We start from the raw sequence: 26,309 nt of genomic DNA, 5'->3' as shown, positions 1-26,309 counted from the left end.
AAGGATTTAGTAAAGGTGATAAAGCCTATAGGACTGACTGATAGGGCTCATAGATATCTTAGGAGAGCTGCTTACGGAGAACTCGTAATGATGTATTACGATGACTATGATACAACTGTACCAACTACAACAAGACAGATAACTACCAACAAACACGGCGTCTTGAAGCTCTTGAACTGCTTTGACATGGATTGTGAGACACCATGTTCATTCAAGTTTGCTAATGATAAGATTATAGAGTCTACACCGGCAAAGCTGGCTGGTATATTTTGCATGCAGAGGATTGGAAGCAGAAAGGGTCAGAAGCTGTTAAAGTACTATTGTCCTAGTGATTTGACTGACAATGTTTTATACAACAAATACTTCACCGATATCAAATCTACAAAGCATCAGACGACGGTGACTAAGACAAACATTTTAGAGAAGATAAAACAACTTATGCCAAAAGGAGAAAAAGTGGGAAAAGAAAGAAAGTTGATGAAAAGGATCTAGTTTGCCTGATAGGTCTTTATCTTTGCTGTGTATTGTTTTTTGGCGACAAAAATGCCAATGGAGTGAACGCGAAATATCTTTGCTGCAACCTGCCTTGTTGTGACCTGTTTCCTTGCAGTTGATGCAATGAACTTTCCTCTTCACCTTCTTCTCGTGTTTACTTATAATCCTTTTCCCTGGTGGTCTACCTGGTTGCTTCTTCACGGTAGGTGGGTTGACGGTGTCGTCTGGATGATATTCAACAGTCCTGTTGTAGTTGGGAATCGGCTGGATGGCATGCATATAAGTCTTCCTAAAATAGTCTCTTGTAAAATACGGTGAAATGAAATCAATAGCCTCACGTTTAATCTTGCGTATGGCTGCAAGAGCATGAGCACAAGGAAAACCATATACGCGCCACCTGGAAGAAAACAAAAAACAAATCAAAAATCAGTTAGTTGCACATACAAATCATAAAACACTCAAAATTAGCTAGCTACAGGTGCATGTACAGGATGTGTATCTTTAAGTTACACTTGCAAAATAAATTTGTAACTATTATTAACACATGCATATATGTAATGTAAAGTGGATATACACATTCTTAAAAAAAAAGAACATACAAAGAGAAGAAAAAAGCATAAGAAACCAAACCTTTGACAGGTGCAAGTCTCGTGTTCGAGGTCCACCATGTGAGACCTTTCACTAATAACTTCAAACACGGTAGTATTAGCAACCAATACTTCCCAAGCCAAACCTTCATCTTGAAGAGCCACAAGCTTTTCTTCATACTCAGGGGTTAATGGAGTCATCATATTAGCACCAATTTCACGACGCTCCGCCATCAAACACATTATTTTCCTCCTAATCTGAAAAGGAAAAAAAAACTCATCAATGCATAAAGTGACAAAACATGAAATAAAAAGACAACAAAACAACAAAACAGACACACACACTCAATTAACCTGATCAAGAAGAGCAGATGCAGGCATCTTCTTGTGAACCAGAACCCATCTATTGACTGATTCTGCTAGAGTACTAGATGTTCGTCCATACCGACAACCTTTGAAATAGGCATTCGCATATGCTTCAGGTGGGATTGTCTCGATGTAATCAGCCACCCAATCGCAGTTCAAATCTCTAATCTTCTGTATGGCTTTCGCATGGTTTTCAGGTGAGAGTGCGTATGTCGCCTCTCGGAAATGGTCCATCACAAGTGAGTACCTAGGATTTGTTGCAGTGATGGGTATATTCTTCGTCAAATGATAGTAGCAGAAGCTGTGGAACCCATCTGGATAAACAAGTGGAACACCTTGCAAGAGTCCTTCATGGCGATCCGAAAGGAAGGTGATTGGCCTCCCATCACCAACAACTTCTTTCAAATTCCTTAAAAACCACTCCCAGTTGTCGATCGTCTCAGAATCGACTAGTGCAAAAGCAAGGGGGAAAAATCCTACAAAAAAAATTGTGCAGAATCGAAAGAATAATAAGTTTCACACATGCTAAAACAAATATGTAACTTAAGGTTACACATGCTAAAACAAATATGTAACTTAAGGTTACAGATGCTGTTTTCTTAGTTACACACTGAGTAAAGTAATGTGTAACTGAGAGTTACACATGTGTAACTGTTAGTTATTTGTCAACTGAAGTTGTTCATAAAAAAAAAAAACACATATAAAAAACATACCTTTACCACCATTGATCCCAGTAGCTGCCATCAAGCAACCTTTGAATGTACCAGTAAGGAAAGTAGTATCCAAGTATACCATTGGACGACAAAACCGGTACCCTTTGATGCATGCATCAAATGCGATGAAAATCCGCTGGAACTGTTTATTTTCACGTTCAAACTTTATCACACTACCAGGGTTGGTTTCCCTTATAGCATCAATATACCATACCAAGTGCGAGTAGGACTTGACATCGTCGCCATAAATCGTATCATAAACCTTTTCCCTAGCATTATATGCCTGGTAGTACTCCATGTTGATCCCATAGTTGGTCTGGAAATCAGCAGCAATTTGCTTGGGCTTCTTGTGAGGATTTTTGCGAACTTCTTCCTCAATCAAACTAGACGAGAAGCTGGTGGAGTAAGTTTGGTTCAAGTTGCGTCCACCAGCACCACAAATGTGCTCAGGGTTATAAGACCTGACCTGAAGAGATTCATACAAAATATAAACAATTCAACCAAAACACAATATGGTGCCAAAAACATCATGTGTAAACCAAAGTTACACATACTGTAACAAAATATAACATATGCTAAGCATTAGATGACAGAACACGGAAAACCTACCTGAAACATTTCGTTCATTTCATCGATAGAAGCTGCATGGAATTTCCAGCCGCATTTTTCATCTGCACACTTAGCCGTGAACCTAGAACGCTCATTGTGAGTTACAATCATTTGGAAACCAGTGCGAAGACGATACTTGGTAAAAGCAACCATGACTTGCTTAACTCCTTCAACAAACACATGGCCAATATCACCAAGAACCTTGGGCCAACCATCCGATAACAAAGGTTTCGCTGGCTTACTTTTATCTTCCAAATACATTGCAACAATAAGATTGTTTGTGGACGAAGACGTACTACTAGACCCATTAGAAATAGAAGAATCTGCCCTAGAGCTAGAGGAAGAGGCCACACGAGGAACATTTTGCAAGAAAATATCAACACTGGTCTTCTGTTTACTATTTGTGATAGATATAAGAGCTTGCAAAGAAAAATCACAGTCAAGCGGAAAATCTTTCCCACTTTCTCGAAAGAAGAAAGTAATACCAAGTGGAGTATTCTGCTTCCATTCCTTGCAAACTTGTTCCTTAAACTCATCAAGTTTGATATCAGTATTAACACGCAGGGTAATGAAATCAGAAAAGTAGCGAACAACAGCAATGCAACTAACAGCAGCGCAACTAACAACATCCATGACAACCTGAAAATATCAAATACACAATAAGAATATCAAAATTTGAAAACGAACGCAATTCACTCGGGGGCGTTGCCCCCTCGTGAGAAGTATATTCTATGCGGCAAGCTAAATATAAGTAAAAGATACAGATGATACAATTGTTTACAAATAAAACATGTTACAGGACATATATATGTAACTTCAACTTACACATTCTTAAAATACAACAGGATATATATGTGTAAACTAAAATTACACATGTTGTAACTAAAAAAACATCTGCATCTTCCTCACACATGCTTAAAAATACAAAGAGGATATATATGTGTAAAATAAATTTACACATGCTGCAACTAAAAAACATTTGCATCTTCTTTAAGCATGCTTAAAATACAACATGATATATATGTGTAACCTCAAGTTACACATACTGTAACAAAAAAAACAGCATGTATACAAATCAATTTGAAGTTGTTTTTTTGAAACAAAATTGTTTCTTCATACTTCTCTCAGTATCAACAAAAAGTAAAACAACAAATTAACAGATCGCACATGAAAGAACAACAAAATAATTCAAAAAAAAAAATTGAAAACAGATCTGAAATCAAAAACAACATAAAATTCTTACCTAGATTTGTTGTTTTCTTTCTTCTGAAACAATGTTTATTTTGTTCCTCTTCTCAGTATCAAACAAACATGTGTAAGCATCAACAAAAACATGTGTAAGTATCAAAAGTGACAAAAATAGATCGAAACGGTAAAATCAAAATCAATTGAATTTGAAAACTAAATCGAAATCACAATTCGTACCTATTTTGATTTATGTATTCCCAACTGTCTTCTTCCTCTTCTCAGACTCAACAAATTCGAAACAGAACAAAAATCGTAATCAGTAGAAGATCGAGATTCAAAAAATCGATGAGAAAACTAGTGAATCAAGCAACAGAAAAGCTAAAAACGAACAAACCTATTTGTTGTTCATCAATGCAGCTTCACTATCTCGTCAGATCTGAAAAACAGACGAATACACCTCAACGAATTGAGACAAAATTCGTTTTCTTCTTCTTCTCGTTTATGTTGTTCTTCTTCTCGTTTTCTTCCTATCAAATTAACGAAAATCAGTATGAAAATATCAAAATTCACGAATTCGTCTAAAGAAAAATCTCCAATTCTGTTTCTGAACGAGAGCGGAGAGAAGAAAGAGCTGAATCTGATTTGGTTTTCAGTTTCTGGTAGGTATAAAACGTCTATAAATAGGGAAGGTTAATTTCGGTATTTTTACTTTTATTAAAAATCCTGATGACGTCAGCAATCTGGGAAAATTGAAAACCAGGCCCAAAAAAAAAAATCTGGGCCTAGAAATATCAAAAACGGTAAGTGTGGAGTTGAGGGTGTAAGATCCATTTTGTGGGGCTTGTATATGGTTGAACCCATATAGTAGGGGGTTCTAGTATTTTTCACTTAATATTAGTGTTTAACTTGAATCTCTTGACTTTATGGGGTTATATTTAGTTATTTTGATTGAAAAATATGAAGAACTTTTTAACCAGATGTTTGGTTGTATTTAATCAAAGTGTGGGTTGTATTTAGTTATTTACCTTTCTTTTTTGTTTTCTTTTTGTTCAACCGCGTTAATATATTTGCGGGGTTTGAATCTTGAACATAAACTCAAAATGTTTGAAACTGATTTTGATTTGAGATCAAATTAGATAGATATTTTGTATTATTTATGACTGTTCTTAACCTTATAATAGAGTTTTTTATTTAAATATTTTGATGTATTTGGCTACGAAAGAAAAATGTGAAAAATCCAGATTTCATCCTTGTTTTTCTTTTGTGAAATTCTGTTTTGCATCTGTGTTTTTAGTGAAAAGTTGATTTTTATCATTATTTCGAGCGAAAAATTGTCTTATCATTTGTGTAAGTTTCAAATGAAATTTTTTATTTTCACTTTTTATGTTTCTTTTTCATTTTTATTTGTGTTTTCCTTTGTTTAGAGTGAGAAATTGGGTTTTCAACCGTGATTGAGATTAAAATTAAGATTAAGGAGGAGATATTTTTCCAGTAAAAATAAATTCTCGGGGAAGAAAAAAAATCCTTTTTAAAGAGGGAAGAAGAGAGATTTTAGGGGAACGTTTTGAAAGTCAAGAAATAAATTTGGAGAGTAAAAAACTTTGAAATCACTACGTCCCATCCAGAGGATTAAGACAAGGGAATCCTCTATCCTAATATCTCTTTATTCTCTGTATGGAAGCATTATTTAGAATCCTAATGCAAGATGAAACACAAGGAAAAATTAGTGGTATTAAGGTAATGCCAAATGCGTCGTTTGTCACTCACTTATTGTTTGCTGACGACTATTTAGTATTCTGCGAAGCTGTCAAAAATTAAACTGAAAATATTCTCTGTATTGTTGACAATTTTCATAAGTGCTCTCTAGTTAACTCATAAATTTGCTAAAACAAGGGTTTTCATCGACAAGAATCTCCCCATGATACCCACGTTGTTATTCATTGTTGGTGTTAATCAAATTTCTTTAACGACAACTACTTAGGTGCCCCTTATTTACTAACCAGTCTAAATGAAGCATTTTATGATCTCATTATTGATAAACTGAAGGCTAGACTATGTGGTTGGGAAGGGAGAAATTTAAACTAATTGATAGGGCCGTTACGGTTAAGAGTGTTACTTCCACCCTAGCTGTGTACGACATGAATATAAAACTTGTAATGAGTCAAGTAAGATTCAGAGAGTTTATTTTATTTTTTTTGATACAAAATTCAAAGAGATTTTCTCTGAAGGAGGATATAAAAAATCCAAAAGGAGTCTTACTAAAGGCCTGAGATTTTGTTTGCAAGGATATGAAAGATGGGGGTATTAGTTTCATGAACATGACCAGGTTCAACGAGGCTCTAATCACGAAAAATGGATAGAAAATGATTAAGAAACCTAATTATGTCGGCAAGAATAATGAAGGCTAAGTATTTCAACAAAACAGACATTATGGACATTTTTACCAAGGCTAAAAATTCGATTCTTGGATATGAAAAGGGATACTAACTGATATCTCCAACATCCAACAGTTGGGTATTTGGAAAATAGGGATGAGAGAAGCATTAAAATTTGGGAGGATAGTTGGATCCCTGTTCCCATAGTAAGAATATCATCTTGTCCTACCAATATATCCAATGTTTTAGATATCATTCAAGTGGTTGTTCATTGGAATATCACCTTACTAGAGAGGTGCTTTAAGCATTACATTGTGAACAAGATAAAAAATATCGAAATAATTGGAGCTACATATGAGGTCAATATTAGGTGGTCTTTTACTTCATCTGGAGTGTTCTCTGTCAATTGTATATATGATAGGCTAGCTAACCAAAACAAGAAAATGTAGGAAATTTCCCAAATTGGAAGCGATATAGAAGCTGGATATATCCCCTTCCATTAAAATGTTTATGTGGAAAGCATCACACTCTAACGTTCTTACAAGAGAAAGAGTTGCTAGAATTTTACATTATATAGATCCAATCTGTAAAACATGCAATGCCTCAAATGAATCTCACTCTCATATATTGATTCATTGGAACTTCATCCAATCTATTTAGAAAGAACTTGGTTTTGATCCTCACTATGTGTACGGGAATCACTCTGATTTCCATGAATGGTTAACTAGTTTGCTAAACCAAAAATGGAAAAACAGAACTAATATCGTGTGGGTTGAATTATGTGCAACTGTGCTATGGTAAGTATGAAAATCCAGGGCTAAATATATTTGAGAAAGTGACAATGTGCAAAGGAATGAGCAAAGCTCATTGAAATCCACATCAATTAATGAGTATCTGGTTATTAAAGAACCAGTGAACAACAACCACCATCATGTGTCATACAACTTTGAACAATCCCAAAGAAAAGTGATTGAATTCACAATGGACTAGATAAAAACATATTTCCTAGTTCTACAAATAATTTGTGCTAGCTACATTAATACTTCTTCTGGTAAAACATAGATATGCCTAATCCAATCCTATCTAATGCTTCCAAGAATTGCAAAGGAGAAAGGAGTTTTTCAATCAGACGTATTGAATCTCAACAAAGTTCGAATGAAATGGCACAAAAATCTTTTCAATGGGAAGCTCAACTAGGAGTAAAAATAGACATTGAATCAAACACTCACCAAGTGGTGAAGCTGGTATTGAAATTACACGCTGAAGCTATCATAAGAAGATTCATAAACATCATTAACATCCACAACTGGGCGTATTCTCACAAGAAACGTTTTATCATTAATAATCTTAGTATTATTCCTAAAAACAAAAATTATTTAGTTGTTAACCTTGTTGCAACTGGAAGTCACCTCCCATATTTTTCTTGTTAGGAAGGCAGTAGACTTACAGACCTTTTTATTCAGTTAAATGAATTCTTTGGTCGGATGGATATCCCGTTATCGTAAAATGTTAGCAACAACTAAGGATACATTCAGAGACTATTATGTAAGATTTTGCTGCACTTTTATTCATAATAAAGAAGGAGTAATTTTAGAAAAATAATATTATGATTTTTTCCACAACCGTATTTGTGAATATATATAAATTTTAAATTAGTTTCCAATTTTTTTATAATATGTATAAGGTTAGTTTTGTAATCAAATTTTAGTAGGATTAACTTTAGGTTATTGATACATGATACCTTACTGATGTGTTTTTAATACAAAAATTAAATTAAAAATTGGGTTAGAATTTTTTTTCCCTTGTAACTCTATGTGTGTTGTATTTTTCGAGATCTCGAACTCTTAAGTTACAATGGATTAAAGAAGAAACCGCCTTCAACAAACATCAAAAGATAGAAGTTGCAAGGAACATAATAAATGGAATTGTATACCCAAAGCTCACCTAGGTAAAACTTGCTTCCTTAATAGTATGAGAAAATATAAAATAATGTCTTATGTTTGCATTTAATTGTTCTGATTCACTATATAGTACTATGTGTTAGATTTGGTCTCAATTTCTTTTTTTATCATCATAAAAGATAAATAAAATAATTAATAATGTTTAGAAGAAAATTCTTCATTAATAAAGATTTCTAATATGTTGAATTGCTAAAAAAAAGTCATTATTGGTAAGATTAAGGTGATTATGGATAAAATTAGGGTCACGAAGTAGATTGCACCAAACCTTACATGCACAAATATAAGTCAAGATTCAATTCACTAGTAATCTGATAAAGATATATACCTTAATCTCATTAATTTGAAAGAATCCACATTGGCGCACGTTGTTCTCCTTGTAAGGGTTGGCCATTGGAATCTTCTGATTATACACACATACATACGTCTGAGAGACCGTGTTGAGGAATATTTTAAAGAAGGCATTTTATGGTTTTTGACTTGGGATTTATTTTTCTATAAAATACTAGGTGTGGTTAATAGACCACAACACCGAAAACTGGATCACCCATGTTTATACTTCCAGTTTTGTTTTTAAAAACGGGTTGGCATTAAATTAAAAAAAATGGGTTCATTTTTAGAGTATCCATAATTACCATATATGCTATTCATATTTACCAATTATCATATGAATTTAGTTTTTTTTTTGAAATAAACTTAGCAAAGATTAAACTTGCACAAGAAAATAAATGGCGATTAAAAAATGGGGGCGTGCTTTTAAACTTTGATGTAACTTTTCTTTTTTTAAAAAAATTGGACGGGTTTTGGAATACCTCAATGTATAACAAGTCAATTCAGGAAACTGTTCGTATTTTATCTCGTGTTTTATCATCTTATGGTTCATATGTTAAGTTCACTCATTGTAGTTTAGCTTTTTATTTGTTGACTAGGTTTAACTCTGCTAAAGTTAGTCTCCGCTTTAAACACCTTCAATTATATTTTATAACATTTACTCATTATGTAAGTGCCGAATGGTATAGAATATTCATATTATACCATTTCATTTTAACATTCACCATTGTGGAAGCTTGATAAAAATAAGTAGTTAGTTCTGTTTGATATGACGTTAACTTAGTTAATTTATAACGGCTATTATAGTTGTCCTGTTATTTATGTTATCTCATTGTATAAATCCCGTCCGAACAATATTTGTTTTGACTAATTAAAACTTTTTCATTTCCTCAAGAACATTTTTTTTCATCACTGTGAGCCATTCTTCTCATGATATCAGACTCTTAATTGATCCTATCAATTCAATATCAAGATTTCCCTTAATACAAACATCATATCACCATCATCAATTCAATATTTGTTTTGTTTTTATCAATTAACGATTTTCAATTTCTTAATCTCATATCTACTTTTTCAACATTCGTTTCTTATTTTCTTGATTCTAATCTTCAGAGCCAAGTACTAGAATCACGAAGAACAATAATCAACACAATAATTTTACCCAAAAATCACATCAAATCCTTCTGATGTTCATCATACTACTCAACCTGGTTCTTCTGTGAATTTTTCTTTGCCTTTCACAAATATTTCTAATTTTGTTTTAACAAAACTTGCTGGTGATAATTACTTGTTGTAGATAGATCAGTTTGAGTCTATTTTGATCTTCACGAATCTTTTTGGTTTTGTTGATGAATAAATTGAAGAAGCGCCATGGACAATATTTGTAGATGGAGTTGCTAGTACTGACCCTAGATGAGTCTATTGTCTACAGGTTGATCGCTTTGTTGCAAGTTGTTTGAAGTCTACATTTATGGACAAAGTTTATGGAGATGTTCAGCTCGTGAGATTTGGTTGTTCTTAGAAACAAGCTTAAAAAATCAGGTTATTGCTCTTCGGAGTCAGTTGAGTAATGTTGGAAAACGAGATTTAACCATTCTTTTTTACATACATACACCATCAAGACTATAACTAATTTTCATGCAGCTAGTGGTGAAAATATTAAAAACAATGATCTTTAAAATTATTGTTTTTGAAAAGAAATTCACATCAAAATTTTAAAACATGTCCCATCTTTTAAAGACTAGTTTCTCGTGCAGTTTTAATTCTCGCTAAGTTTATTTGAAAATTTGCTAAATTCGTGTGACAATTGATAAATATGAACTTAGCATATATGGTAATTGTGAATGATTAACCTACTTTTTCTTATTTAATGCCATCCCGTTTTTTAAAACAAAACTGGAAGTATGAAATGGGTGATCCAGTTTTCGGTGTTGTGGTCTATTAACCGCACCTGTTTTTTTGTAGCAAAATAAAGCCTAAGTCAAAACCCTAGAATGCCTTCTTTACAATTCCCCTTAACACAGTCTCTCAAACCTCTATCTGTGTGTATAATCAAAAGATTCCAATGGTCAGTCCCTTACAAGGAGAACAATGTACGTGGATTCTTCCAAATTAATGAGATTCAGTTAGATATATCTTTATCAGATTACTTCGGTTGTTAATGTTAACCTTTTATGAGAAGTTCATAATAGTGCATAGAATATGTTCCTAGGATAATGTGATTGATACTAAATTCAAACGTTAGGAATCCTTGGCGTGTTATCATGTTCACAGGAGTAATAAGTTTTAAACGTTGGACCGTGTATATTGGGTCTGGTGATCTAAAATTTGCATGGTGAACCAGATTGTAATACTAGTCTGACAGCAAGTCAGATACTACCTCTCCCGTCTTAAAAAAAAAAGTGATATCAGAACAGATTGAAAAAGTGAAAATATGGCTTTTGTTGGCGGTGCCCTCATCCAAAAGAGTGGTTTAACTAGTAGAAAACCAGAGTCCGAGTTAAACTTCAACAACAGGAGTAAATAACTAGAGTCTAAAACTACTCCACCACCATCTTCCTCTCCTCCTCCTCCTCTCATCACCAGATTCACCACCACCACCGTAAAACCATGAGAACAACTACCAGTTGGAGTAGCAGTAGTAGTCTCAATAATGTCACTCAATCAAAACCAATGCCAAACATTAAAGATCATTACGAAGAAGTCAAATTCCTCCCAGTTTCACTGATCAAATCAGAAATTATACCACCATCACCAAACAATTCAACCCCATCAACAATTGATATCTTATTAGATTTCTCTGGGTTTTCATGGGTTTCTTATGGAATTTCAAATCTCCTTGTAATTTCTCAATTTCCTTCTCCTTCTGAAGATGCCCTAAAAAATTTTGGTCCAATTTTTCGTCAACTGGTTGAATTAGCTTCTGATGATCAATGTGAGAATGTTGTAGGAGCTGTAGCTTGGTCTCCATTGTCTGATGGAGAGATCTCTGTTGCTTTGGGCAATTCCATCTGTTTATTATCTCATCAAGGTATGATTTTTATAAAATTTCAAATATTTTGGGGATTTTTCTGGTTTTAATGCAATAAAGGTAGAAACTTTACATAGATGGAAACTCAAATTAGATTAGGGATCTGAAATTTGTGTATTTTGATTAGAAATTGGGACAATTTTAGTGTTTTTAGGTCTTAATTCATCAAATGTGGGTGTTGTTGTATTTTTTTTTCTTCAGGTAGTTTTTGTTGGAGGCAGAGTGAGGTTCTTGTACAGTCGTCGAAGGTGGAGGCGATTAAATGGACAGGTTCTGGGGATGGTATAGTTGCGGTCGGGACTGAGGTGGTGTTATGGAAAAGGAAGAGTAGAGCATGGGAGATAGCTTGGAAATTCAGCATAGACCAACCACAAAATCTGGTATCAGCGACTTGGACGGCGGACGGGTATGTCGCGACTGCACATTACTCGAATGAATCATCATCGTCGTTTTTGAGTAAGTGTGTATTGGTAAGTCAGAGTGATAGGAGGAATGGGGTAGTGAAAACTGAGTTACGACATCCTCAGCCGGTTTCGATGATTCAGTGGAGACCCTCGAGTGGGATAGATACACATAGGGATGTGCTTTTAACGTGTTGTTTAGATGGAACCGTTAGGTTGTGGAGTGATATTGATAATAGGAGTGCGAAAAAATCTGTAAGAGATTTCAATGATCAGAGAACTGTGAGACCGTCTTTCCATGTAACGTCTGTTATTGAAATAAACCAGTCTTTGAATGGTAGTCTCGGGGTAGATACATTTGTTACATGGGCAAGTGACATTGGAGGTATGTTTGATAGAGATGGAGGAGTTGACGCGAGTTTCTCAAGTGATGCTTCTGAGTTTGACACAACTGTCAAGTGCGAGTGGCTAGTTGCATTTGGACCTCAGATGTTGCTTACTTACTGGGCTGTGCACTGTCTTGATGACGTTTCTCCTTTGAGATTCCCACGAGTGACTCTATGGAGGAGACAAGAGTTACTAGCTTCTCAAGCTAGTAGTAGTAGGTTTCAGGGTTCTGGAATATCAAATTATTTGGTTAAAGCTTTTATCTCGAGAAGTAAATTATTCGGTCCTCCAACCGTTTGCTCTTTGTTTCAGTTGTCATCTGATAATTCCATGAGATGGTTACAGTTAGATACTTCCGGATCAAATGAGAAGGACGGGTCTTTGAGTTTAGATGGTCATGCCGGAAATATTTTACAGGTTGCAGTACATCCTTGTAGTAGTGATGTTGGAATTGCTGCTTCCTTGGATTCCGACGGTGTGCTACTTCTGTGGTCGCTCTCCAGTGTTTCAAGTTCTACTTTGGGCATACCGACTCTGGTTCCTCCCACTTGGAAGATATTAAGTAAAATTCTAGTTCGTAATTTTTCGAGTACATATTCAAGCTTATGGTGGGCTCCTCTAGCTCTGGACGAGGCACGTGTTCTTCTTGTGAGCCATAATGAAAGAATTGATTGCTTCATTGTTAATATCTCTGCACTTGCAGAACATAATCCGTCATGTCACAAATTGTGCACAATCCCTTTCACTGGTCATAGTCATGCGGATGGACATGTCAAAATCTTTGCAAATCCGATGAGTTCAACTAGTGAGAAATCTCTACTTTCTAATAGTTTCATGTTGTTTGGGGTGTGGATGAATCCATTTCTAGCTCTTTCATGGAAAATTGTGCTGCACTGTGATAATTCCGCAAGCAATGGTGGTGATTTAATTGAGTTGGGAGAAGATATTTCAGATAGTGGTACGTGGAGATGTGCAAGTACATTTGCTGGCAAAAAATATGGCATTGTTGTTGATTCCTGCTCGTCAAACATACCAGATCCTCATTGCCATGATCGAGTTACCAGCTTTGCCATTGTCAGCCCGGTCAATCTTTTGCCATCTGACCAACTAAATTTTAATTTTAGTTGTAGTTCTGCTGCATATCACATGGCTACTGGTTGTGCTGATGGTAATGTGAAACTTTGGAGAAGTATTGCTTCAAAATCATCGACTTTAGAGCCGGAACCTGAAAGCTTACCATGGGAGCTTGTAGGTATGTTTTCCACACATCAAGGCCCAGTTCATTCACTATCTTTGGGTGCTTTCGGTCAGAAGATTGCAAGCATAAGCAGGGTGGATCAATCGGAAAATGTCAGCACACTGTGTATATGGGAACCCGTACGTACTATAGGTGCAGGGCATTTCTTCTTAGAAGATAGAGTATCTTTCGATGGGATCGTTGTCGCTTTTAACTGGTTACTGGTCGGGGATGGTCAGTTATTACTTGGGGTGTGCACAAAAAACCAGCTTCGGGTATTTGCTCAGAATAAGTCTCATTGCCAGGCTTTTGGTAAAGCAGGGAAGACATTGAAGAGGAACATCTGGACTTGTATTGCTCGGGCCAGTATTTTCCCAGATGCTAATGACTTCCTTTGGGGACCTAGGGCTACTGCTGTGGTTGTTCATGATAAGTACTTTTCACTCTTCAGTAAATGTTTACCTGTGGAGAAAACACTGAAAAATGATCAACAAAAAATTGATTTAGCTTGCGGAACTAATGGTCGCAATCTGCTAGAAGTAGCTAATAAATTGTCTAAATCTTTGCCTATATATCACCCTGAAGCTCTTCTACTGAATCTATATACAGGTACTATAGCTGACCTACTCCTTTCTTACAGTGACTTTTTAGACCATGTTTACTCAGAAATGTGTAGTGTTGACTGTTTGTTGTGGGTAATTTATCTGCAGCCGAGTTAAACCTCTTCAATATTAAGGTGCTCAGGCATATGATGAATTTGCTAGATTTGGGCGTCTGTAATTTTTTTTTCGTTTTTTGTTACATAAAACCACCACTTAAATCAGGCCATTTAATTCATCCCAGTCTTACGAATGCAGTTTAGTACTTGTAACCCTGAATATCGTTACTAAAACTTCCTAAAGTCCTTTGTCAGGTGTTCTTATCTTATCTGTTCATGATATTTTTTGTCAAGCTATTTATCACTTGAAATTACATTTATACAGGGGATATGAGACGTGCATTCGTAGCTGTGCGTCATCTTGTAGGCTATCTTAGTGCTGTTACCAATGAGAGTGGATATAACTCCTCCAAACTTAGCCATGTCGTTCCGCAGATCCCATTGTCAGAATATTTCGAAGATTCTGTCTCCACTAGTAATTCAAGTGATAAGGGATTACAGTGGGGTATGAACGCGGCGCAGGTCTCAGCTGGTGCTTCGTTTCAGAGAAGCTCAACCCAGAACATTGGAGGCTATAGTTTTGACTCCAATGCCTCTAGTAATTTACTGGGTGCTACTTCCAGAAAGTCCGAAATTTCTGGATTCGTTGAAAGTCTAGAGAAGATCCCCGAGTTAGCCGCTATCATCAACATGGAGAAAAGTGAAATGTTGGCTATAATTGATCTTCTTGGTGAAGTCAGTGATGCAAGCCGTTCTTCTGCTTATGCAAGTCTTGACGAACCTGCAAGAAGGTAATTTGTAAAATTGAGTTGATTATGTGATTTTAAACTTCCTAATAAGGTCTTAATTTCAGTTTTTAAAAGATTACACCATGATTATCCAGGACTTTTATGCCAATAATCGATATATTCTTCGCATACTGATGATTTCTTTTATTGTTTTCCCCAAGGTTCTGGGTTCCTGTGAGGTTTCAGCAACTATGTTTCCTCCGGAGATTAGGTAGACTGCCCTCTATGGATGAGTTAGTTATAGACTCTGGGTTGATTGCGTGGGCTTTCCATTCTGATTGTCAAGAAAGTCTATTGAATTCTGTTGTGTCCAATGAACCATCATGGATGGATTTACGGAAATTAGGTGCTGGCTTTTGGTTTACTGATGTAGCGCAACTGCGATCAAGGGTAATTCCTAATCTTCTGATCACCTTTTTTCCAGCTCTGCAGAAATTATCTTGTACTGTGCTGGGATCGTGTTTTATGAAACCACCATGAGTATTAATCCACTAACAATTGAATTGAGAAACTACAGTAAGAATTTGCAGTATTACTGGAGCATTCTTTCTTTTCTGACACAGGGTACTTGAACATGTAGATGGAGAAGCTTGCTAGATTGCAATTTCTAAAGAAGAGAGATCCAAAGGATTCTGCACTCCTATACATAGCACTGAATAGAGTGCAAGTTTTGGCCGGACTATTCAAAGTTAGCAAAGATGAAAGGGATAAACCCTTGGTTGCATTTCTTTCACGCAATTTCCAGGTACGTTTTTCTAAATAACTCTGTTTACCAAAAACGGGTCTATTGCAACGAAATTAGAGAAATATAACACTACAATGGAAGTACACCACCATTTCACAGATATGTATGTTATTTTGGTATTGTGATTCCATTTGAGTGTTTGGACCATTAGTGTCTACCACATTTCTATTGAGGACTAATCTCCATCCATTTGCAGGAGGAAACACACAAGGCAGCTGCATTGAAGAATGCTTATGTTCTGATGGGAAAACATCAGCTGGAGCTTGCAACTGCTTTTTTTCTGCTTGGCGGTGATCCTATTTCTGCCATCTCCATCTGTGCTAAGACCCTTGGGGACGAGCAGCTTGCACTTGTAATATGTCGTCTTCTGGAGGGGTACGGAGGGGCCCTAGAGCAGCATCTTATATCGAAGATTCTGCTTCCAGCTGCAACTGAGAAAGGAGACTACTGGTTAGCAAGCATTCTTGAGGTGTGTGTACGATGTGTTAAATTTATAAATGTTTTAAGTGTCACTGTATCATGTCTGCAGCGCCCTTTGTCATTCTAATGGTAGCTGTAATACATTTTCAGTGGACTTCAGGGAATTACTCGCAATCCTTTCTGAAGTTTCTTGACCTCCAATGTGATTCATTGGCTGACCAGTCAATTCTCCCATCCAACCGAACTGCTTTCTTAGACCCTAAAGTTGGTCAATACTGCCAAATGCTAACTACGAAAAATAGCATGAAGAATTTTGTTGGGGAATCATCAGCTGCATTACTGTCTCGGTGGGCTACATTAATGACCTCAACTGCCTTAAACAGATGCGGACTTCCTGTAAGTTTCTTTTCTTTTTCATCATCCAAATATATTCTGTAGTTGTAATTTACTTCTTGTTCACCATAGATAAAAGTTATACTACCTCCGTTTCAGGAAAAGTGATATTTTCACTTTTTTCATTTTTGCCTAAAATTAGGCCAAATTGAAAAAGTAAAAGCATCGCTTTTCCTGAAATGGAGGGAGTAGTTGTTAATTGTTACGGCGTTAAATTAGAATAGCTTGTCCGTATACATGTCATGTTGGCTGTTATCTATTTATGTGAAATCAAGAATTTTTGCATTGGTTCCTAAAAAAATCAAATTACATTGTTACTTACTGGGGTACAAGTTCATGATTGCTAAAGGCGGGTACCAGTATTGCTAGGGAGTTTACCAATCCAGAAATCCAATGGTCAAAATTATTTTGTTTCATATAGATTGGTACCTGCCCCAAGCAATACTAGTCCTGCCTTTAGCAGTTGTGTTCAAGTTATCTTACCTTTATGTTTCCATTATTTTTTTTTTTGAAAAATTTTGGTTCGAAGTTCCTTGTCGGTTACTCTTATCTTCTTTTCAGCTTGACGCACTGGAGTGCCTTTCATCGTCTTCATATATTTCCGAGGGTGTGTATCAAGGAAGCAACTCAGACATTGAGAAGCCTGGAATTCTTCCTGGAGTATTGAAGACACCCTCAAATGATTCCTCTAATTGGATGTCAGTAGACGTGGCTTTGAATTTAGAGTCTAACATTAAATTGGATATGGCTGTGCAATATATCTCAAAATTGATGATGGAGCATCCTAGCTGGCAAAGCACCGTTTTAACGAGCAGTGAGTGTGAGACTTACAAGTCTGACTTGTCAGTTGAGAAATTCCAGCACAACCTAAACCTGATACTCGCAACTTTCGAACGCAAGTTTCTGTTGAATCCCGCCGATCTGATTAACATGGTATTGTGATCCCTTTATCCAGATTCATTATTCACGTTTACTTCGATTTGCTGTGTTTAACCAACTTCACCCAGTTTCTCTCTTAGTAATTAGTTACTTTTTGTTTGAACAGATCTTGATCTATTCGTGCAATGATGGGTTGTCATTTATCGGGCACCATATGTTACATAACCACATATCTCAACAAGAACCTCAGATCGATAGTGAAGGCCGTTTCCTTCTTCAACCTCCTCTTCCTCAGACGTTTCTCAAGGCAACTGAAGATGTATCTCATTTATACGCCCTGTATATCATGCGATGCAGTATTACTTCCTTTCCTATGAATTCAAGTTCCTCAGAGCTCGATAGGCTCAGCACTTATATCTCTAGTGAGTTACAGGGTTGGGATACTGATATGCAACACCTCCTACACCCCCTAAGGAATTTAAGAAAGATTATGAAACTTTATTCTTCTAGCTTCGGTCCAAAAAATCTTAAAACCTTTACACCCATTGATCTTCTAGAATATTATGTGCTTTTTGCTTCAGCGTGGCTTCAAAGAAATTTGAAATATCTCACTCTGATTGTTTATCCTATACTGGTGGCATATTCTGATGGCCACACTCCTTCAGAAATTGATGTGGCTAGTCTGAGAAAGATTTTCCAGCAAAGGGTAGAGATAATGACTCGTGATTCAGAAAAACGGGTAGAAAATCCTGAGGGACAGATACTGAAACATGAACAAGCGGGACAGGCAATATTTCCTCTACCAGAAGAAGAAAGATGGAAGATTATCGGGGCTTGTCTGTGGAGACTTTTGGCCAGGTTTACCAACGATCAGCTAAAATCAATATTCAATGGTGTGGAAGATGGTAATCCTCACATTGGAGTTTCGTTGTCAACATCTAGCCGTGGAAGTACTGAATCTGATGGGCGCAACACGTTGGAACAGATCAAAAATGTCCCATTATTTTTGTCTAGATTACTGAAGAGAACGGTTGCACGTGTTTCCTCATCTCATATTAAACAGCTTGCATCACTCTTAAGACTAAAGGTACAAAAAGGTATGCCCATACCAACTGTTTTATGGTTAGAGCAACCGAATCAATCTGCACCTGGACCCTTGATCAATCATCTCAATCAGGGAAATGATATCTTGCAACTACTTAATAAAGAAGATGGAGCTTCGTTGATTGAAATTTTATGGAAATTCTCTGCTAGCCCTAAAGAGATACGTGAAGGTTTAGAACAAGAGAAAATATGGTGGTTGCAATCTATTAGCCAGAATTCCTCTAAAGGTTGGAGTGGTATAGATAAAGGCAGCGGCAGTAAGATTGAAAATGGTGAAACTTCGAAGAACGATCAAGAAGTTAGCAGTAATACTGCGAATGGTACCCATGGGTCACAAGAAAACCTTACTTTACACGATTCCAGACGTAAAGATTCCGCTCCTATTAAGGAGGTCACAAAGTTTCTGAAACCAATGGAGATTTATAAGAAAAATGGGCAGCTTCTAGAGGCAATGTGCATAAACTCTATTGATCGACAGCAAATTGCAGTGGCTAGCAATCGAAAGGTTAGTCCTCACTGCACTCTCAACCTCGTCTTATAACCATCTGACTCTAATGCTTATCTGCTTATTCACTTGGGAGTTTTCCAGTCATACTACCATAAAATTAGAACTGCATCATCCGCTTATGAGATCTGGAAAGTTGTGTACTTCTAGCATATGTTGTTTCTAGAATATATAACATGAAAGATATATTAGTAAAAGGAACTTATATTGATCTAAATTTAGGGACTCTATCGTCCTAAGTTTGCTAGAGCGATAAACTATTCTAAACTGCCTATATACACTGCAGTAAGGCGTTCCAGCAAAGAAATAGATAGTTTTGCAAAGGGTAGATATTATGATAATGTATTTTTGCAACTGTATAGTATTTGATGTTAAATTTCTTCTTTCCAGGGAATAATTTTTCTCAACTCGAGAGACGAACAATCCAGAGATCAGGCAGACTATATCTGGTCAGAGTCTGACTGGCCTAAGAATGGGTGGGCTGGGACTGAATGTACACCAGTCCCAACATTTGTTTCTCCCGGCATCGGACTTGGTAGTGAAAAGGGAAAACATCTTGGCTTGGGCGGAGCAACTGTCGGCTTGGGTTCTTTGGCAAGACCAGGGAGAGATATGACTGGTGGTGGAGCATTTGGAATTCCAGGTTATGCTGGTATGGGTGCTTCTGGATTAGGTTGGGGTACACAACAAGAGTTTGAGGAGTTTGCCGACCCACCGGCAACAGTTGGAAACATTAGCTCGCGGGCTCTTTGTAGTCACCCTTCAAGGCCATTATTCTTGGCTGGATCCAGCAATACACATATCTACCTTTGGGAGGTATGCAAATCGGAAGTTCATAATAATGAAATGAAAATAAGATTCATGCTTCTGTTCTTAAAATACATCTAATTCTGGCTCATGTTGAATTGTTGATAGTCATCAATTATAATTACCTGCGGTGCTTTAGCTCTGAGATTTCTTTTGTGCAGTTTGGCAAAGAGAGAGCTAGTGCAACCTACGGTGTTCTTCCTGCTGCAAATGTACCACCACCATATGCACTTGCCTCAATATCATCGTTGAAGTTTGACCACTATGGACATAGATTTGTTACCGCTGCTTTTGATGGCACCGTATGCACGTGGCAACTTGAGGTTGGGGGAAGGAGTAACATCTGCCCAACAGAATCATCTATCTGCTTTGACAATTATGCATCGTAAGTATTCTGTGTAGGAAAGCTTGAGAGCATGATATGAGTTAAACACCTTATCTCGTCAATAAAAAACTAAGTTCATGTCTTCAGTTTCCGACAGTAAATGATTTAGGCGATTCAGGTAATTCATGGGCCATAGTAACTGAACAAAAAATTGGATCTTCAGTATCATCACATAAGGTCCCTTTCCCTGGATTCTGTGATGTATAATGACCTTGAAAAGTGAACATACTACTCACAGGATTGTGATGTTCAAACTTCCAAGAAACGGCCCATAAATTAGAATTTTTGAGTTTCATTCTTCATTCATTTCTCTGCTCCATGATTCCGTTGGATAAATTTTATTTTAGTTTGTGATATGGTGTTTTTAAGGATTGCACATTTGTTGTAGGGATGTCACATATGTAGCTGGGAGTGGATCAGTCATTGCTGCAGCAGGGTATAGTTCGAATGGTGCTAACGTAGTTATATGGGATACATTGGCTCCACCTGCCACCTCGCAAGCTTCGCTTGTATGTCATGAAGGTATTCTTTCTCTTCCTTATTACCGGACACTAAATATGTGATTTTTGCTTCATAATGTTACTACCGTTATCTTCTTTTTCTGTTCTTATAAATGTTCATTATCGGAACTGGTTCATGTTCGAAGGTGGTGCATGTTCGATCTCTGTGTTTGACAATGACATCGGAAGTGGTTCTATTTCTCCAATTATCGTAACTGGTGGGAAAAATGGTGACGTTGGTCTGCATGACTTCCGTTTCATTGCAACTGGAAAGGCGAGGCAGAGAAATTCAAACGTTGCTGAATCCCCGACACACTACGCAAGATCAGAGACTTCAAACCAAGTTGGGGAACATAGTAATGGAATGCTGTGGTATATACCCAAGGCTCACCTAGGTAAAACCTGCCACCTTAATATGGGAAAGATAGCTAATGTTTTGAGTTTGCTTTTAATCATTTGAAGTCACTTGTGTGTTTAGGAAGTATTACCAGGGTAGCTACCATTCCGCACACCAGCTTGTTCTTAACAGGAAGCAAAGATGGTGATGTTAAACTCTGGGATGCAAAACGATCTGAGCTAGTTTTCCACTGGCCAAAATTGCATGAGAAACACACATTTTTACAACCGAGCTCCAGGGGATTTGGTGGAGTTGTTCAGGTATAAAACTTTTGTCAATTCTCACGTTAAGCTTTAGGGTTGTGTTTCAGTCTAACATAAAAGAGAAAAAATTTATAATGCCAACATAAATAAGCTGATTTTTCAAGGTAGCAAGTTGCTAATAGCTTCAAATGACTTGATCTCATAAGTTATTAAACATTGTGCAGGATGCTGTCACTGATTTCCAAGTCCTTCCTCATGGGTTTCTGACATGTGGCGGGGATGGCACCGTAAAGCTTATCCAACTCAAAGACATGCAGTACAGAACGTGAAGAAGGATAGATATGAGACGATCTTAATTCATTAGTTTCTTTTATGGAGGTACCCAAGAAGCCCACAACTCCAGAGCTGTATGATTTTGTTATTAGATACAGCTGCAGACGGCTTAATTGGCAAAATTTTGGTATTTTTTTTGACTTTGCTGTTTCCATCCATCCATGAGTATCTTATTCACGTTCTTAATAGATAGTTGTCTGATTACAGGATTGTCAGTTATAGCTGCTTCATCGGCCAACATAATGCGGTGTGCTAGTCTCTGGAAATGCATTTGCCCTAGATCAGCACAATTCTACCTTGTACAGTATATACTTGTTCAATCCCTGGTAAACGGAAACCTAGTCTTCAACACTGTTCGTTTTTGCTGCTCCATCATTGGAAGCCACTTTGAGAGAAAAACCTTGAAGGCGGCCAACTCCCTGCTAACATTTTCTTCAACAACTAACTTATACCAGTTGCTTCCTTAAACCTAGTCTTCCTTAAAGTTGCGCCAACATTTGTCTACTACACCAACCCCTCCTGTTCTGCTGAGATTATTTCATTTTCTGATTCTGTATCATAATTTTGAAATGTAAATTCAATTTATTCTAATCATCTACTACTTTGATTTGTAACAAAGTTGATATAGCTCCATAAACTTTATGCTCACTCTTATCTGCATCATACTTTTACCAGTTTCTATTACAACCCTGACAGGTATGGGTGGGGATAGGAATCACATTGCCATCCCCATCCCCATCCCCATCCAGACCTTTTAAAAGCTCAAGTTACTGTCAGTATGGGGACCTCTGGATAATGCACCAGGCCTTGAGGGCTTGAAGCCAAAGCCAAAGCAATGCTTATTTTTGCACAGTGCTGAAAAGAAACAAAATATTGGTGACACATCAAAAATGAGATCCTCCACCTGGCATGAACACACCCTACCAGAGCATAGAAAACTCTAAAGAAAGAGAATCTGGAGTTTAGCACTAGATAACCTTCTCCCAAAAAAAGATGCACAGAAAGATCCAAAAGAAGAAAAAAGGAGACAAAAATCCAAAGAGTAGTGAATGAGTAATCTAGTCTAACATGCTGTCTAAGTGTCCAGTCTTTCTCAGTTACAGGTTCCTGTCTCAACTCTAGTAATTTTCCATAGATTTCAAGCCCCAAGTTCTCTATTATTACTATGGACTAGTATTAAAATATATCTGGTTTTATCCATTTGTTGTTTTCTTTTCAGTTTCCATTGAAGAAGTTGCAACTGATCTCCACTTCAATCAGGTATATCTCTTATCTTTCTTGTGATTTTTCCAACTTTTACATCTTCCAGTTGTTGTTCATTTTGATTGAGTCATTGGATTGTTACTTCTATGATTGATTGTTTTTTGAGTAATCTATGACATGGTTCTGTTTGTTATGCCTTCAATTTTAGTGGTTTGCAGCATAACATGTATATTTTGATATATGACTCAAATTAGGTTTTTGAGACATTTAGAGCTGGTTGATTATAGTGGATTTGAGATTGGGTTTGGTGTTGTTTTCTGTGATTATGAAATGGGAACTCTGAGTATGTGAATTGAAGCTGCAACATGTTAAAAGCCGAAAAAATTTGTGTTTAAGAAAACCATTTCCACCTTTGGAATAGCTTAAGGTTCTACATTTGGACTACCTTCTGATACCATATAGTTTGTGTTGAAGTTGAAGACTGTCATAGATTTTGGGTATTGCTTATTTCTTTCCAAGTGAGCAAATTTTTTTATCTAAGAGCTTAGATCCAGTGAGCCACATGCTAAAAGGGGACGTCGACACTGCCCACAAAGCATTTTTGCACTTGTTTAGCTTTACACTAATGTCTCATGAAGAAATGTTGGAGTACTGTGAGGAATCTATGTCTTAGAGTGTAGTAGGAAGGGACAGAATAATAGGATAAAATGTGATTAAAATAAAGCATTCATTAAAAGTGTCGTTCGCTATAACAATTTCTTTTATTGCAGTGAAATGTTCCGCAGAATGAGAGAATAATGGCGGCAGTAGAAGCAAGGGCAGCTTGGCAACATGCAGCAAATCACTATTTCGTACAAGAGGATGCTAAAAGAGCTCCAAAGTTGGCTTGTTGCTCTTCATCATCAGCGTCAGCATCAAAATCACAGGTTAGTGCAGGAACAAGTGATGGACAAAATCTGTTCGATCCTCGTGTTGCAGGGTTCATGCCTCATGGGTTAAAATTGTCAAACTCCAATTTATCAACTGACACAAAATGGTGGCTACATCTGCAGCCCAACTCTGCGTACGAAAAGGATTTCAACTTTGAGCAGTTAAATCCATTGGAGACTGAACTTGAACTCTTGAGAGCAAAGGAGGTAAGCGAGACCCTAAAATATTTTGAAGACCCGGAAAAAGACAGAACCCGATCTTTCACCTGTATAAGTAAAGGATCCTCTTTGGATCCAAAGATTCAATGTGGGAAGACGGAGCCTTGGTGGCGCAGGGCAGATAAAGACGAGTTGGCTTTCTTGGTTGCGCAAAAGTCACTAGAGCATATCGAGAACTGCGATCTACCTCCTGCCCAAAACAGGAATGCTAGAAAGTGCTCGTTTTCTGCTGATAAGTTTTGCATGGATGAACTCTTTACTCCAAGACCATATCAGGTAGCTCATGCTGGGCTATCTTGTGGAGTCTCTGGTGAAAACACCAACAAACCATTCAGGTATTGTTTATGGTCTATTACTCGACATCCATAGACTGCCATCGTTAATTTCATTGATTGGAATTTAGATACGTAGCGGTATACTTTTAGTTAACATGCACATGTTTCCAATACGCAGCACAATTGACAATTACGTGATAAACCACGAGACCGAACAAAGTAAGGAGCAGCTAATGGAAGCACTACGACATTCCCAAACCAGGGCAAGGGAAGCGGAAAAGGCAAGAAAGAAAGCGAGCAGCGAGAAGGATCCGATAATTGAGCTCATTTTCAAGCAAGCTTCAGATCTCTTCGCATATAATCAATGGATCCAACTGCTTCAACTGGAGTCGACCATTTCCAACAAAAGTCAAGTAGACCAATCAACCTCGAGAACACCCTCTCCAGTGGTTTTACCTTTCAACTGTCAGAAAGGAAGAAATCGCAAGCATAAAGCAACGGAGGAGGAGGATAAGCAGATGATATATGACATTATTACTAAGAATGCAGTTGCTTTTGCAGTTGGGTTAGGTCTTGTGAGTGCAGGATTGCTCCTTGGTTGGACTATTGGATGGTTGTTACCCAGATTGTAAATTGTTTCATGAGAATTCTGTTGTACGGCTAAAATAATCAACCAAAAATGAGTAGTTCATTTTATGGAACTTCCATGTAAAGCTGGCCATTTTTTAGGTGTAGTCTTCTTAAGGTGATCAATTGGCAGATGTCTGAGATCCATGAATTAAGTCTTGAATTAACAAAACATGGCTTCCGGAAAAGTCAGGGACTCGTACTTCTGACCTATGTTGGGTGAGGTGCTAGGCGAGGCGCCAGGCCCTTCGTCTAGCCTAGCACCTAGGCGCGCCTAAGGCGCCCAGAAAAATACTCAGCTTCACGCCTTTTGTGCCTTGGGCACTTTATTGGTGAGGCGCACACTTTCCGCCTCGTGCGCCTAGGAGCTAGCCTTTAACAACATAGCTGAAGTTTAGACCCTGCAGGAGTTAAAAACACTTTTCTTATTAGGTTTTACAAACTTGCCTGAAAACCCTATTACTTTCTTCTTCTTCTTCCTCCGCCGCTACAACAATGTCAAGTTACCTCCCGGAAGAGATGCTCCAAGAAATCTTCTTAAGGCTACCAAGGAAGTCTATTCTGCGATTTAGGTGCGTAAACAAGTCTTATTGTGCATTATTCGATACCCGTAGTTTTCAAAATATGCATCTTGTGCTTAGTAACATAAAACAAGGGACTAGAATTATGGTTTGCGAGGCTAAAAGCCAAAAACTCTTTACAATAGATTATAAGTCAGTATCGTCACTACTGCCACTGTTACCATCATCATCAACAACAATGTGTAGTGAACTTCTTAATCGGATGGACTGCCCTTCTGTATTTCAAGATTGTAATAAAGTTGATATCTTGTCTTCATGCAATGGCTTGTCTTTGGTGCGTACTACTAAAAGTAGTTGTGAAGAATTTTGCATCTGGAATCCGAAAACGAATGGGTGCAAGAACATACCCATGGCACATCAAGTAACCTGCAAGGACATACATGGATATGGATTTTATTATGATTACCGGACTGACGATTACATATTGGTAAGGATAATTGTCCTCCGTCCTATATTGTTTTCTAGATTTCATGTTTATAAATTAAGATCAAATTCATGGAAGAAATTTACACCATAGCTTACCGTCTGTATTACAAACGAGATTCTGGATTGCTTTTTAATGGAGCTGTTCATTGGCTCGCGCTCCGGGGTAGCTTTGGAAGAGGCTTTAAAAAACGCTCTATTATATTGGTCTGTGATGTTGTCGAGGAGGAACTCGATAAGTTGGCACTACCAGAAGAA

General features: G+C 37.2%; 2 protein-coding genes across 3 annotated transcripts; both read left to right on the top strand.

The window, feature by feature from the left end:
• The first annotated feature begins 11,150 nt into the window (after positions 1 to 11,150).
• LOC113339259 lies at positions 11,151 to 22,431 on the top strand. Its single transcript, XM_026584558.1, has 16 exons — positions 11,151 to 11,652; positions 11,854 to 14,286; positions 14,661 to 15,126; positions 15,285 to 15,513; positions 15,704 to 15,868; positions 16,065 to 16,337; positions 16,439 to 16,684; positions 17,243 to 17,614; positions 17,727 to 19,169; positions 19,560 to 19,985; positions 20,138 to 20,361; positions 20,750 to 20,883; positions 21,008 to 21,256; positions 21,340 to 21,518; positions 21,686 to 21,921; positions 22,002 to 22,431. The coding sequence occupies exons 1-15, from the start codon at positions 11,232 to 11,234 to the stop codon at positions 21,788 to 21,790; spliced, it is 7,365 nt and encodes a 2,454-aa protein (XP_026440343.1). The 5' UTR covers positions 11,151 to 11,231; the 3' UTR covers positions 21,791 to 21,921; positions 22,002 to 22,431.
• A 339-nt stretch (positions 22,432 to 22,770) lies between these two features.
• Positions 22,771 to 25,214, top strand: LOC113339781. 2 transcript variants are annotated; one of them, XM_026585012.1, is made up of 5 exons: positions 22,771 to 22,897; positions 23,014 to 23,054; positions 23,768 to 23,923; positions 24,050 to 24,480; positions 24,599 to 25,214. In XM_026585012.1, exons 3-5 carry the CDS (start codon positions 23,795 to 23,797, stop codon positions 25,050 to 25,052), a joined length of 1,014 nt encoding a protein of 337 aa, XP_026440797.1. In that variant the 5' UTR covers positions 22,771 to 22,897; positions 23,014 to 23,054; positions 23,768 to 23,794; the 3' UTR covers positions 25,053 to 25,214. The 2 variants fall into 2 exon arrangements, with proteins under 2 accessions (XP_026440797.1, XP_026440796.1); XM_026585011.1 differs by having other exon boundaries at positions 23,768 to 24,480.
• The last annotated feature ends 1,095 nt before the right edge of the window (positions 25,215 to 26,309 follow it).

The sequence above is a fragment of the Papaver somniferum genome, unplaced genomic scaffold, assembly GCF_003573695.1.
Source record: "Papaver somniferum cultivar HN1 unplaced genomic scaffold, ASM357369v1 unplaced-scaffold_21, whole genome shotgun sequence".
Classification (NCBI taxonomy): Eukaryota; Viridiplantae; Streptophyta; class Magnoliopsida; order Ranunculales; family Papaveraceae; genus Papaver; species Papaver somniferum.
The sequence above is the reverse complement of the archived record's forward strand: the minus strand, read 5'-3'. Positions and strand labels throughout refer to the sequence as shown.